This window comes from Mastigoproctus giganteus, chromosome 6 (genome assembly GCF_048544385.1).
Source record: "Mastigoproctus giganteus isolate SK-2022 chromosome 6, ASM4854438v1, whole genome shotgun sequence".
NCBI classification, from domain to species: domain Eukaryota; kingdom Metazoa; phylum Arthropoda; class Arachnida; order Uropygi; family Thelyphonidae; genus Mastigoproctus; species Mastigoproctus giganteus.
In genome coordinates this window covers 232,511,869-232,527,652 of record NC_143580.1, presented here as the reverse complement: position 1 = coordinate 232,527,652, position 15,784 = coordinate 232,511,869, and the positions used below count along the sequence as shown (strand labels likewise).

General features: G+C 36.2%; 1 protein-coding gene across 1 annotated transcript in view; it reads left to right on the top strand.

The window, feature by feature from the left end:
- Positions 1-15,784, top strand: part of LOC150085084 (uncharacterized) — a 50,027-nt gene that overhangs the window by 11,126 nt on the left and 23,117 nt on the right. Inside the window, exons 5-7 of the mRNA XM_090376458.1 lie at positions 3,415-3,462; positions 8,712-8,827; positions 13,712-13,993. Coding sequence (XP_090232584.1) covers positions 3,415-3,462; positions 8,712-8,827; positions 13,712-13,993 — 446 coding nt within the window. The remainder of the gene's footprint in view (positions 1-3,414; positions 3,463-8,711; positions 8,828-13,711; positions 13,994-15,784) is intronic.

Here is a 15,784-nt window from a genome sequence, read left to right as displayed (position 1 = left end):
TGCAACAGGATCTGGAAAGGTTGAGCAGATGGGCTGAGAGGTGGCAAATGAAGTTTAACATTGACAAATGTAAAGTACTACACATGGGAAATAGCAACCCCAGAGCAACGTATCAACTCTGTGGTACTACACTGACAGTGGTAGAGAATGAAAGGGACTTGGGGGTGGTTTTGCAGGCAGATATGAAGTTCTCTGAGCAGTGCAGACGGGCTGCAAGAGTAGCTCATGGAGTATTGTCAATGATATACAGGAATTTTTCCAGCAGGGATAAGGAGGTGATTATTCCTTTGTATATGGCGATGGTCAGGCCACACCTAGAGTACTGTATACAGGTCTGGAGGCCTCATTTCAAGAAGGATGTAGAGCTGCTGGAACGAGTACAGAGAAGGGCAACAAGATTAGTGAATGGAACAAAGGGGTGCTCTTACGAAGAAAGGCTTAAGTTTTGCAAATTACAGTGTCTGGAGACTAGGCACCAGCGAGGTGATCTGATAGAGGTGTATAAAGCCTTGAATGGTTTAAGCATGCTCAATGCTGATGGGATTCTTCCTCTAGCTCAGAAAAATCACCTGAGAGGGCATAAATTCAAATTGAGGAAAGACAGATGTAGGATAGACGTGCGGAAATTTGCCTTTAGCCAGCGGGTGGTTGGTTGGTGGAACAGACTCCCATCCCTTGTGGTGGAGGTTGATAGCCTAAATAAGTTTAAGGCTCAGCTGGACAGGTATTTTAAACAAACAGAGGGGTGAAGTGGAAGTGGGTTTTTTTTTTTTTTTTTTTTTTGGCTGATGCTGCATAAGCTTGCTTTCTTGCATCAAATGCCTCTACTAATGCTAAATGCATAATGCTAATGCTAAAAATCTGCTGGAATGGGTGCAGAGAAGAGCAACAACTTGGTGAGGGGAACAAAAGGGTGGTCTTACCAAGAAAGGCTTCAGTTCTGCAAATTGCAGTGTCTAGAGAAAGGCATCGGCAAAGTGATCTGATTGAGTTGTTTAAAGCTTTGAATGGATTGAGCAAGCTCACTGCTTATAGCATTCTTCCTCTTGCTCAGGCTATGCACATGAGGGAGCATAAGTTCAAATTGGAGAAGGATGGTTGCAGAAGAGATGTGTAGAAGTTTTCCTTCAGCCAACTGGTGGATGATTGTTGGAATCAACTTCCATCTGTTGTTGTAGAAGTGGGTTGTTTGAATAAATTCAAAAGGATGAACCAAACATTATTTAAGGTGATGAGCAGTTGATGTAGGATTTTTTTTTTTTTTTTTTTTGGCTAATGCTTCATAAGGGTGCTTTCTTACATCATTTGCCAATACTAATACTAACAAAAAATATTCTTATTATATTGAGTGGTGAGTGTGAATTATTTTGACACTACAACATCAGGAAGATTGGAGGGTGCAGTGAGCTTTCTTTTTGTTTTCTGATCATGAATTGCAGAGAGAGAGAATGGAGAGTAGGATACTGTATGCTGCAGAGGATGCTGTTTGTCCAGTCATATATTGGATTGGACAAACTAAGGTAAAGAACAAACATAAAGTAAACAAGTTTGAAAATTATTACAGAAATTCTAAAAATAAATAACTGAAAGAAAAATTAAACCAGTTACCCCACTAGTGTGTGAGGGTATTAGGCTCCAACTCAGCATTGTTATTGACCTTTATGAGAGCTTGAAGAACAGGATGAATGCCCTTGAAGGATTTAAATTGGTGGCCCATCAAGCTCTTGGCTGCCCACATCAATGCCGGAGCTTGCACTTGATCATCAGGCAACACAGTAGCAATCCCCAAGGCAAAAGGTGCTGGTCCCTCAGGAGCTAGTCATTGTTGTTAGTGACACTATTGTCAGGGAAACAGGAAATATATTAAAAAAAAGAATAGTCTGCCAGGGGCAAAAGCTGATGACATTGTAGAGCAGATATCATCTTTTAAGGGCACAAAAAGGTGATATTGTTGTACCTGTTGGCACTAATGACATTAAGAGTAGATCAACGCATACAGGGCAATGTTGAAAAAAAAAGTTGTAAGTTAGGGTTATATTTGAAAATATCTGCAATTCTGCCCAGACATGATAGGAGGAGTATATATGAGAGTCTTGTCAATTGATTCAGCCCTGGGGCTAAATTGATTGAGCAACACTCATGGGGTAGAAGTTTTCTCGACATGGTCTGTGCTTGTTAACAGGGTAGAATGCTCCTGAAGGGATGGGATACACTTAAATAGAGAGGGGTGCAAGAATATTTGCTGAAGCTATCAAGGTAGTGCTAGGTGGGTCAGAAAACTGCTAACTTGGGGGGGGGCACATACTAATAGATTAACAATAACCGCAGACAGAGGTGAAAGTGATTCTTGCAGTGCTTATATTGGAACAACCAACAGCCTGAAAAATAAAGTGCTGGGGATTTCAAGGACTGCTGGGAATCATCATAAAAAAGTAAATACATGGCCTGTGTTCATGAACGTTGGCAGGATATTTTGCAAGGTGGTGCATGTGAGAATAAATTTTTTGTTCACCAAAATAAATTAATGAAAATATTAAAAATTGTGTATTACTTTGAAATCCAAAGGTGGTGCACTTGCACCACCTTGCATCATGCTGCCGATGCTCATACCTGTGTTAGAGTTAGTACACTAAGAGTAAAAACAGGTGCATGTATGCTTGCATGTACACCAACGCTAGGAGAATAGTAAATAAATTTGATGAATTTGAAGTGCTGGTCAAATGCAGAGATTGTTGAGATTTCAGAGACATGGTTCCACTCAGATATAAGGGATGCAGAATTTGAACATGGGAAGTACAATGTGTAAAGAAAAGATAGAGAGGATAGGAGAGGGGGAGGGGTTATGCTCTTAGTTAAGAGGCACATAAAAATTTAAGGCATATATAACTTCCATATGTAATTTGGAAGTTAATCTTACAGATTGAAAATAAAGTACTGGCATAATAAAAGTATAAGCAAAATGTAGTTTAATTGCTTACATACAATTCTCTTTACACAATATAATATTATATCTTTGAGTGGCTCAGTTAGGGTCTATTCTGAAAGTGTGTGCATACCATGGCAGACAATATTTTTTTGATTATTGATGACGGCTATAGTTTTTTTATTGCATTGAGTTGTTCAGATCTTACTTTTGATCTTTCATTTAGCTTTGTAATGTTTAATACTGATCTCAACCAGGTTTTTGGAAATCTTTCAATGGATAAAAATCTCCTGCTTCTTGAAAATATTTTAGCAGGTATTAATAATATATTTTTTTAATGGGTATGTTTATCAAAGTTGCTTTTATCACTTTTGTGAAAATAAATTTAGACTTTTTTAATTGTAGTAATATTGGAACTGAGTTTTTAATAACTAATTAGGTTTCTTTAAAATGTGATGCTCTGTTTTGATTAAAATGTTATTATTTTATAGCTTGTGTGGATACTTCAGCCCCAAAATCGCTAAAAAGTTCTCTTGCTCGTAAGTTCCCTTTTTCTTAGTTAATTTAAAATGAAATGTACCTATTTTCTTATTTTCTATGATGAATTTTTAAGAATTTTAAATTTCTTTTTATACTCAAGTATGACCTCCCAGAAGTTCATATTTTAATTGTAAATTCTTATGGTAGCTCGTAAATCAACACCATAGTTAAAGTAGGTCATGCATTTTTTATGGCCGCACATATATATATTTAATTATACAAAATGTGAATTCTTTTACAAGTGTTATTAAAGAAGTAGTGAAGGCATTTTTACTACATTATTATATATTAAAAATTAGAATTATTATCATCATCATAGTCTGTGTTATACATAGTGGATTCATAGGTCCACTATGATAATACAAATTGTACTTGGACTGTACTTGTTAACAGGAGAGATTGCTTCTACAGGGATGGGATACACTTAAATAGAAAGGGTGCAAGAATATTTGCTGATGCTATCGAGGCAGTGTTAGGTGGGTCGGAAAACTGCTAGCTTGGGGGGAGACAAAGACCAATAGATTGACAGTAGCCACTGGCAGAGGTGAAAGAGATTCTTGCACTGCTTCTATTAGAATGAGCAGAAGCCTGAAAAACAAGATGCATGGTATTTCAGAGACTGCTGGGAGCCATTGTGGTACAAGTAAACACATGGGTTGTGTTAGGGTAGCTAAGAATAGAAACAGGTGCAGGTATACTTGCGTGTACACCAATGCTAGGAGTTTAGTAAATAAATTTGATGAATTTGAGGTATTGCTCAAAACATTGAAGGCAGATATTGTTGGGATATCAGAGACGTGGTGTCACACAGATATAAGGGATGCGGAACTGCAATTTGGGGAGTACAACGTCTACAGAAAGGATAGACAGGATAGGAAGGGGGGAGGTGTTATGCTATTAGTTAAGAAACACATAAAAACTAAGGAAGTGAAGCCAGTCGACATCGCTGGACAGTGCAGTGTGGAGTCAGTTTGGTGTGACATAAGCATTGGGAGATCAAAATTGAGAGTAGGAGTGTGCTATAGGCCTAATGACTCTGATGAGTATAATAAGGAACTGTACAGGGAAATAGAGTGGGCCAGTAAATCAGAGTGTCTTATAATGGGAGATTTTAATTTCCCAGATATTGACTGGAATTTGGGGGCTGGATACTCACACACTAGCAGGGCTTTTGTGGATTTATTGGATGATTGTTTTCTACATCAGCATGTTCGGGAGGCAACTAGAGGGAGTAATACTCTTGATTTGATTATCAGCAGTGATTCTTCATGCATTAAGAATCTGCAGATAAACGAACCACTAGGTGGCAGTGATCACAGTGTGCTGAAGTGGGATTTACTCAAAGAGGTAACTACCATTAGGGGTAAAGGGAAGGGTTATTGCTTCCGTAAAGGCGACTACGATGGACTGAGACAGTATTTAAATTCTATACAGTGGGACCAACTGATGATGTTACCAACAGCAAATTCAAAATGGGAAGCATTCAAAGAACTTATCTTGGAAGCTACTAGGCTTTACATACCAACTAAGAAATATTGTTCAAGGTTTAGGCCAAAATGGATGTCAGATGAACTAATGAGGCATATGGCAGAGAAGAAAAATGCATGGGATACTTACAAATTAACACATGACACAGAAGCCTATGATAGATACAAGTTGATATGCAACCAAGTTACAAAGGAGGTTAGGCAGGCGAAGGCAGATTACGAGAAATCCTTGGCAAGGGATGCAAAGAAAAACAGCAAAGAGTTCTTTACTTATGTAAACTCTAGAAGGAAAGGGATGAATCAGATTGGTCCACTTGATATTGATGGGTCAAGTGTTGATGATCCTGCTCAGGTGGCTAACAAACTAAATGAATATTTTGCATCGACATTCACACGTGAGGAGTTATTCAGCGAGGGGAATGCCAGAGGTGTATTCAACTCTAGCAGTAAGTTACAGAATCTTGAAATAACTGGGAGTAAAGTGGAGGAGAAACTGTTGAAGATAAACACAAGAAAGGCACCCGGGGTGGATGGGATCTATCCAGTTATATTAAAGGAGGCAGCAAAGGAAGTAAGCAAACCCTTAGCCATAATTATGAGAGCTTCCTTGGACTCAGGGGAGGTACCCATAGACTGGAAATGTGCAAATGTGACCCCAATTCACAAAGGAGGATCAAAGGCTGACACAAGTAATTATAGACCTGTGAGCTTGACTTCTGTTCCAGGAAAATTAATGGAGGCACTGGTTAAAGACGCACTGCAGGATCATTTAGACAAGACTTCAGTTATAGCTCAGACACAGCATGGTTTTGTTAAGGGGAAGTCTTGCCTGACCAACTTGATTGGATACTATGATGCAGTCACAAAAGAACTGGATGCAGGGAATAACTTTGATATTATATACTTGGATCTTAGAAAGGCTTTTGATACTGTTGCACATGGAAGACTGCTACACAAATTGGAGCAGTGTGACATTGGAGGCAAATTGCTGCTATGGATAAAGGGGTGGTTGAGGGGGAGAAGACAGAGAGTGGTAATCAATGGACACTGCTCATCGTGGACTGATGTTATTAGTGGAGTCCCTCAGGGCTCAGTGTTGGGTCCATTATTGTTTTCTGTATTTATAAATGATATTGATGATGGTATATCAGGATTAATGTCCAAGTTTGCAGATGATACAAAGGTTGGCAGGGTTGTCAAGGACACTACTGACACTATGCTGCTGCAACAGGATCTGGAAAGGTTGAGCAGATGGGCTGAGAGGTGGCAAATGAAGTTTAACATTGACAAATGTAAAGTACTACACATGGGAAATAGCAACCCCAGAGCAACGTATCAACTCTGTGGTACTACACTGACAGTGGTAGAGAATGAAAGGGACTTGGGGGTGGTTGTGCAGGCAGATATGAAGTTCTCTGAGCAGTGCAGACGGGCTGCAAGAGTAGCTCATGGAGTATTGTCAATGATATACAGGAATTTTTCCAGCAGGGATAAGGAGGTGATTATTCCATTGTATAAGGCGATGGTCAGGCCACACCTAGAGTACTGTATACAGGTCTGGAGGCCTCATTTCAAGAAGGATGTAGAGCTGCTGGAACGAGTACAGAGAAGGGCAACAAGATTAGTGAATGGAACAAAGGGGTGCTCTTACGAAGAAAGGCTTAAGTTTTGCAAATTACAGTGTCTGGAGACTAGGCACCAGCGAGGTGATCTGATAGAGGTGTATAAAGCCTTGAATGGTTTAAGCATGCTCAATGCTGATGGGATTCTTCCTCTAGCTCAGAATAATCACCTGAGAGGGCATAAATTCAAATTGAGGAAAGACAGATGTAGGATAGACGTGCGGAAATTTGCCTTTAGCCAGCGGGTGGTTGGTTGGTGGAACAGACTTCCATCCCTTGTGGTGGAGGTTGATAGCCTAAATAAGTTTAAGGCTCAGCTGGACAGGTATTTTGAACGAACAGAGGGGTGAAGTGGAAGTGGTTTTTTTTTTTTTTTGGCTGATGCTGCATAAGCTTGCTTTCTTGCATCAAATGCCTCTACTAATGCTAATGCTAAATCAATCCTTTATTATCAGCATGGCCATGTTGAAGACAATAACCAATTTGATAAAGTGGTTAGATTACTAAGTACAAATCTAGGTAACTATTTAAATGCAACTATATTTTTTTGATGGCTGTGAAGTGATTACTCATGCATTTGACTGCAAAAAAAGTGATAAAATAATTAAAATCCTCAATAATTTTTGATTATAAAAAAAATCAGGCCTTTTCTAATCATTTTGCAGATAGATGCATGTTTCCAAGTACAATATAAAAACTTCTACCTAAGCTGCAATGAAAGTAAAGAAATTGCAAAAGGAATTTTTATTTATTTATTTACTATTTTTATTATTTACTATTTTTATTTTGTTATGTTGTTTTTTGTTATTTTCTCAAAATGTGCTAATAATTTATTAAAACTTTTCAATAACAAGCAATGCAGAAATGATGTTTGAAGCTCATAGAATTAAAAACATTAATAGAGCTGTAATGTGAAATCAAATTGATCTGATTATTATGGGTCACTATTAGCATTCTGACCCTTGTGATCATTTAGTTATGCACGATTAAATTTACATTCTCCATTTCCTTAGTTCTTTTTTCAAATGTTTAGTATCTACATGATATGAACAACCTCATTAAAATAACTGCTTTCAATTAACTTACATTTACTACATACATTAATCAAATAATGATATTTTGTGATCTTTAAAATACAAAACTTGTAGCAGAGCTCCAAGCTAAATCTATTCCTCTGCTATAATAATATCTAGAACACATCTTGGGATATGTTCTTTATGTAGAGGAGAACCAGCTTCTCTTTGTTCTCTATTAAAAAAAAAATCACATAAAAATTAGAAGGAATTTAAATAGTTTTATGTGGATTTAAATTTAAATAATAGATAAAACTGTCACAGTGAGCACTGTAGAACTGGATTATGTATTCTCTCTCTCTCTCTCATTCTTTTGTTCTGCTACATAATATTAGCTGTTCAAAATCTGTTTTATGACCTGAATGAAACTGATTACTGTATACGCCGACCGGGCTAGCCAGGTGGGTAAAGCACCTGCCTGGCAACCCAAAGGTCGCGGGTTTGAATCCCGCCTTGGGTTTGGATCAAAGTACTGCAAAAAAACCTTGGGAGGTGCATTATGGCCACAGAAGCCGATGCGCCAACAACTACCAAAAAAAAAAAAAAAAAAAAAGATTACTGTATACAATTAAAATTTACATAAATCAACTGTGACCACAGTGCAGTTGCATCACTCAAATTCAGAGTAACAAACAAATTCTCATGTGAAAACTGCATGTTTAAAGTAACAATTTTCTTTCTTTTAAAAACAGACATAACTACAGTACACAACATAAAACAAACCACCTTATAACCGGTAACAAATGATGAGCATTGAAATCAAGAATGATGTTAAAAGTTAAATCTTTATTAAAAGATAAAATATACAAACACTTGTCATAACTTATAATGTATATTGTCCAGAAAACAAAAAATGCAAAAAAACTTTTTATTTATTTATTTGTTTTCCTCTTCACACAGAAGGCTATGATGGTATGAGGTGATTTCTAGATGAATATCATTTAATTGTCTTGTAATGTGAAATTTTTTGCTTTTTTTATTAATTAGATATATATTTTATAACACTTTCATACTTTACAATAATGAAAGCATCATTTTATTTGTACTTTTTTTAATTTTGAAATAGAAAAAAAGCAACAGTTTTGGCAGTCTTCTTCTGGTACATCAAGAACCAATTCATATAGTGAATGTATTCCATCTTCACCATCATCTTCTCATGTTAAACTGGGACAAGAAACACTGGTATGATTCTGTAATGATATATGTATATATATATATATATAGTTCCCATTTGGGTATTTTAGAAAAAACTATAATAGTAATGCATATAACTCCCAATCTCACAGGGTTCTTCAGTCATCTATAATAGTAATAACATCAATTTAACATTAGTAATAATAAATCAAGGAAGTCAGTACAATCAATACAAGGAAGTCAGGCTTATTCAGTGTACTCATCTAACCCTTCTTTAAAATGAATAATCGCAAATGGTATACTAGAGAAATTCATTTACTTTGCACGCTTTTTATGTAGTTATTGTTTGATGTTTTATTAACAAGTTTGCTAAATAAACAGATTCTTTTGATATGCCATACTCTAGACGAGTTGACTGCAAAGAGAAATCAACATATGCACTTCTGTTGTTGTTTATGGTTTTATGGCGCAAAAGCTGCTTCAGCTATATTGCGCCTGCATTTCTGTATGAAAGGCAAAGTTGTAATTGTTAGTTTGCTTTATACTGCAAATGAACATAAGCGTTCATCCCATATCATGTTCAGGAAGAAAACTGCTGCATAGGAAAACAATTTCAGGAAATAATGGTGCCATTGTCTAGGCAGTTGTAGAAACTGCTATCTCTATTAATGATTTGCACATGGCAAGAGTCATGCACCCATCAATCATTTTCTATAGAAGAAATGAATATTACATCTAACATGAGTTGCTAAGTGCTCTAATAAATATATTCTTAAGAGCCTGCTAAGGAATTATTACCCAGAATAGTGTCTAAAATGTAAATTTTTCATACATTGTATGAAGTTGTGAAAACGATCACCATGTCAAGGAACACTGATGTTCACAAACTAAGAAACAAACACAAAAACATAAATAAATTTTGCATATTTTCCAAATAAGTGAAAAATGTAAATATCAATCATTGTGAAAATGTCACAAGGACACCATATGGATGATACTTAAAGTAGAGAGCAGTGGAGAAAAAATGAAGCAAGACAAAGTCAAACCAAAGTTACCAGGTGAATAAATGTGACTTGCAGTGTTGAAAGCAGACTGTAGAACCAGTTCCAAAACATACTATCTCTAGAAGAACTGGCACCTTCATGCAGGATGACTGTTATCTGGTTGTAACTGGTGAGGCTTCGTAGAGTCTTTACAGCATAACTTACTTGTAGAGTATTTACCTGTAGAGCTTGCAAGATTTACAGGTCTTCAGAAGACGTCACAAAAGTTCATAAAAGCAGTTAGCATACCTCTGTTCTCACTTTACCTTTGCTTCATCTACCTTTCACCATACCGATCATGTCCTGACATGAATAAGTTCCAAATTTGGGAAAACTTTTATTATGCTAAGGCTGCTTCTTATCAAAAGAAGATTGCGCACAATAAAAGCGTTACTCATTTTATGGATGGCATCCCTGACTTTAGCATTAGGTGAGGCATATGATGCAAGAAAGCAAGCTTTTATACAGCTCAGCCAAAAGAAAACCTTTCTATTTCACCCATCCAGTCACTCCAAATGTCAAATGTTTGTCTAGTTCAGCCTTAAATTTATTTAAGCTATCAACTTCCACCAGATGGAAGTCTGTTCCAGCATCAACCACCCACTGGCTAAAGACAAACTTCTGCACATCTATTCTACAACTGTCTTTCCCCAATTTGAATCTGTGCCCCCTCAGGTTCTTCTTAATCTGAACAAGCGGAAGTATCCTGTCAGCATTGAGCCTGCTCAAACCATTCAAGGCCTTATACACCTCGATCTAAACCTTTATCTAAACCTTGGTTTTCCAATAAATGTGCTAAGGCTGTTCAAGAGAAGAACGTTGCATATCATAATTGGCTTGTTTCCAATTCTTCAAGAATACAGCAATTATTAATCAGTCCAAACTAGATTTTCAACAGGCTAAGAGTAGAAAACTTGCTTCTTGCCCTAATGGTAGCCGAGCATTCTGGTCTCTTGCCAAAGCTATTGGCTGCAACTTTTGTCCATCTCTGCTGCCACCTCTGTCAAACCCAGATGGTTCTATTGTCACTTCAGCCAAGGATAAAGCTGACCTGCTAGCATCCCATTTTTCTTCCGACTCATGTATTAATGATCTTGGTAAAACACCTCCCACCATTCTCAACATGCTTCATTCAATGCCTCCTGTGGTCTTCCGTCAAAAGGATGTCAGAAGGATTTTGACGAATCTTCATGCAAAAAAAGCTCCAGGTCCTGATGGTATTTTCCCACTTGTTCCCAAAACCTGTGCTTCTGAACTTACTCCTGTTCTTTGCCACCTTTTTTCACTTACTTATTCCAAAGGTGTTTTTCCTTCTGCTTGGAAATTTGCTCATATCCAGCCAGTTCCTAAAAAGGGTGACAAATTCCTCCCATCCAGTTATCATCCTACTGCAATTACTTCTACTCTTTCTAAAGTAATGGAGAAATCAATTAACCGCCAACTCTTAAGTTGGCGGTTAATTGATTTTCAGAAACCTTCTGTCTGATCGACGATTGTCAGTATGGATTCTGTCAGTGTCAATCCACTGGTGATATTTTGGCTTATGTTACTCATTTATGGACAAATTCAATGGAAAAGTTTGGTGAAACACAAGCAGTTGCTCTTGACATCTCAAAGGCTTTCGATCGTGTTTGGCATAAAGGTCTTCTAAACAAGCTTCCATCTTATGGTTTACCAACTGTTTTTCGTAATTGCTTATCCAATTTTCTCTCTGATCGCTCACTGAGGGTGATGGTAGATGGCTCTCTCTCTCTTCTAACTTCTCCACTAATGCTGATGTCCCTCAAGATTCAGTTCTTTCCCCCACTCTTTTCCTTTTGTATATTAATGACCTTCTTCCATTGAATGGAAATCCTATCCATAGTTTTGCCGATGATAGCCCATTGCATTCCACTTTCCATTTTGAGAAACCTTGCCCTGCTCAATCAGCTTCAACTTCTCGAATATCTGCTACCAATTCCTTAAATGCCGATCTCCAGGTAATTCTCCAGTGGGGCAAATGACAACTTAGTTGATTTCAGTCCTACTAAGTCTTGTGTTATATCTCGCAAAAAGTATTCTTCTGCTCCTATGCTTATCTTTGGTGATACTCCAATTTCTAGGCAAAATGATATCTCTTTTGGGGATTACCCTGACTTCTAATCTCTCTTGGTACAAACTCATTACAAATATTGCTTCCTCTGCATCTAAAAAACTTGGTTTTCTCTTTCGCTCTTGGTGTTACTTTTCTTCCAAACATCTGGTCACTCTGTACAAATCTCAAATTCGCCCTACCATGGAATATTGTTCCCACATCTGGGGCGGTGTCCCCAAAACCTCCCTCACGCTTCTAGATTCCATTCAGAAAAGGATTGTTAGGTTAATTAATGACTCATCTCTAATAGAATCTCTACACTCTCTGCCTCATAGACGTACTGTTTCTGCTGCATGCCTTTTGTACAGATACTTGCATGGGCACTGTTCTTCTGAATTGGCTTCTATAATTCCCACTCTATTTCAAAATGGTCCAAACACGTGCTGCCACCAGCCAACATCCATTTACTGTCCAACTTCAAACTCACAGAACCAACTTTTCATCTTTCTCGTTTATTCGTTCAACTGCCATTTTCTGGAACAACCTTCCTTCATACATATTTCCTGAAAATTACAGTCTACACAAGTTCAAATCTAATGTCAACAAATATCTTCTCAATCTCCAACCCAAGCATGGTACTAAGTACTATAGGTTCTAATACCTCTCCTGTTTGGGGTTTTCATAAAAAAAAAAAATAGTAAAGTAATCTAATGCAGATTTATTGAACTGAAATTACTGTATTATCTCATATATAGATATAAAAATATTAAAATAGAAGCCAATCAGCTTTTAATCACAAATCTTAAATCCAATTTGTGTTCACTGCATCAATTTCTATTGCTTCTACTACTACTGCATCTAGCTCTTCCATCAACAAATCGCATGTATCATCTCTCATCTTTTAAAGCCTCATATATAGTCTTTTGGCAATTTAAACATTTGCATATTGTTTATACAAATAATTTTCAATACTAATTTTTCCTTTTTCTATTGCTTAAAAATCAATTTCTATAATTTTTCAACTCACATGGAATATAATCCACTTTATATCATCAAAGTTTCTTGCGACAACCGATTAACTGGTTAAAATAAATTTATTAAAATAAAAATATAATATATACATAGATAAAACAGAAATAAAATAAAAGCGTTAAAATACAATATTATTTTAACCAGTTAGTTGGTCGTCGCAAGAAACTTTGATGATATAATGCAACCCAACGCACAAGGCCTGTTTTCTAATAATCCATCTTTTTCCATTATGTCTAAGTATTTGCTGTTCACAGTTTGTGCTTGTGACAAGAGTTTGCTGGTCTCCATTTCCCCACCCTCTCCCCATGGTTGTTGAGGGAAACCTGTAATTATAAAAAAAGTTGAGGCCTTCCAACGTATTTCTTGAGCCCCCTTGTAACTAGCTTAACTGTTGGCAAACTCATTGTTTGCCACTACAGTTATGAATGACTGTTTTATGAAATTCAACCTTCATTTTCAAACTTATTCGTATTTTCTAACTTATTTCAAACTGCAGTTCAACTTTATATATATAAACTTATTTATCTGAGTACAGCTCAGTATTTTCTGTTTCTCAAAGTCGGTGAAGATTTGATAATCACCAAATAAAATAGCCTATCTGGTTGTCAGATTAAGCTAATATGATAGACTCTGCTCTGCTCTGTGTGTTAAAATAATGCCCTTTAACTTGTTCATGTCATTGGTTGCCTTGAATTTACATAGAGTAAAAATGCATGATAGTAATTTAATAACATTTTATTTAATTATTTTATTACCATCTCTTATAAATTTGTTTTCTTGCAGAATAATGTAAAAATTAAATCTTTTACTCGAAAGAACCATGTTCGTTCTCCTTCTCCATCAAGCAATAATGTGGCTGATAAGATTACATGGTATTTGGAAGCAGTCAGTCAAGGAGCATTTTCATCAAATATGCAGTTAACATCTAGCCAGAATCTTTCAACAAATGGTTTTAGTACAAAGAGAATTGTTAAAGGTGATCTTCTAAAACACCACCAAGGATATTTTACTCCTGAAAAGTTATTTGAGCCTCGATTACTCTTGAACAACACAACAAAGTCAAAAGTAAGAGAAATGAGATGCTATAATCCTCCATTTAGAAAAAAAGGATGTCATAATTTTCTAACATCTAAGGTAACTGTAAATTAAGGATACCTACAGATAAATGTTATGCTTGTCAGTTTTTTCACACTAAATGTTAGAATAGGCCAAGCATGATGACATCATTGTTTAACCACCCAAATGGCCTGGACTTTGTGCTGCTTAGTGATTTTTTAAATGTTCTAATTATTAAAGTTTATTGTAAATGTCACTGTTTATTGGAAGATGGTATTATGGAATTGACCCAATGTCATAAAGTATCTATATAAACCATTATTTCATGAGATTCTTGGATAAAATATTTTGCCATGCATTTTAAATATGAGTAAAGAACAAAATTCATATATTAGCATTAGTGGCATATGATGCACAAGCTTATACAGCATCAACCCAAAAAAAAAAAAAAAAAAAAAAGAAATTCCCATTTAACCTATCTCTTACATCCAATAGTTTGTTTAGTTCATCCTTGAATTTATTTAAGCTATCAGCTTCCAAGACAACAGATGAAGTTTGTTCCAGCAATCAATCACCTGCTTGTTGAAGGCAAACTTCACATCTATTCTGCAACTGTCCTTCCTCACTTTGAATTTATGCCCTGTCATATGCATAGTCTGAGGAAGAATGCCAACAGCACTGAGCTTGCTCAATCCATTCAAAGCCTTAAGCACTTCAATCAGATCACCTCGCAGGACCTAGTCTCCAGATGCTGCAATTTTCAGACCTGAAGCCTTTCTTGGTAAGAGCACCCCTTTGTTCTCCTCACCAATCTCATTGTCATTCTCTGTACTCATTCTAACAGCTCAATATCCTTCCTAAATCAAGCTTTATTTATAGAATGAGATTTTAAAAAATAGTAGAAATGCAAATTAATCTTTAAAATCTTGAAACATTTTAAATGTTTCAAGATTTTGAAACATTTAAAATGTTTCAAAATCTTGGATTGTTTTATTTAACTGGCCACTTGGGTGATTAATATTTACAGTAAACAAGTTACTCTTGAAAAAATATATATATATTTATTTTTTTTTAATATCAAAACAATGACATTACTTCAAAACTACTTAATATATTTTATAAATGCTTGAAAATAATTTTCTATGATACAGCCCAAAATAAAGTATCTTAAAATAGCTTTATTTAATTTTATATGATTATGGTACACTTCATCAGTGGATGTATTTGTGGTGAATGCCTTCCAGTTCAAGACACTGTAGTTATTTTTTCATCAAAGTTTTGAATACATCTTTCGAATGGGCTCCGCTGGTATGCTTTAAAGAACATGTACTATGTTTTCCTGTAGATCTTGCAGAGGTCTTGGTATTGGATCACTGAAACCTTTCGTCTTGTCAGTCTCCCACAAATTGACATCTGATGGTATTATATTCAGGTGAGTAAGCTGGATACAGATAGTCAGTTCTTCTTGAAATGAGAGGTTCTCATAGTGTTAGATGAATAAGTCCAGGGTTATATGAGTTTATGGTGCATTACATCTTGGCCATAGAGCACTGTTGTGTGGGATGTTGTGCCATCCTGTTGAAACCACTGCCTTTTAAAAAATTTATGTTCCTTGAGCAACAAAATCATTTCAATTCATCAAAGAATCTGGTCACAACAATGTTGTTGTTGTAATGCTCCTAGTAGAGACCATTTGTTGTGTGACTGAAATTGGTACACCATTTCCTTATTTCAGAGGTCTGAAGGAAATAGTTATGAGCTAGTGGAAATTTATTTAGAATTTGGAAAAGTTAATTAAAT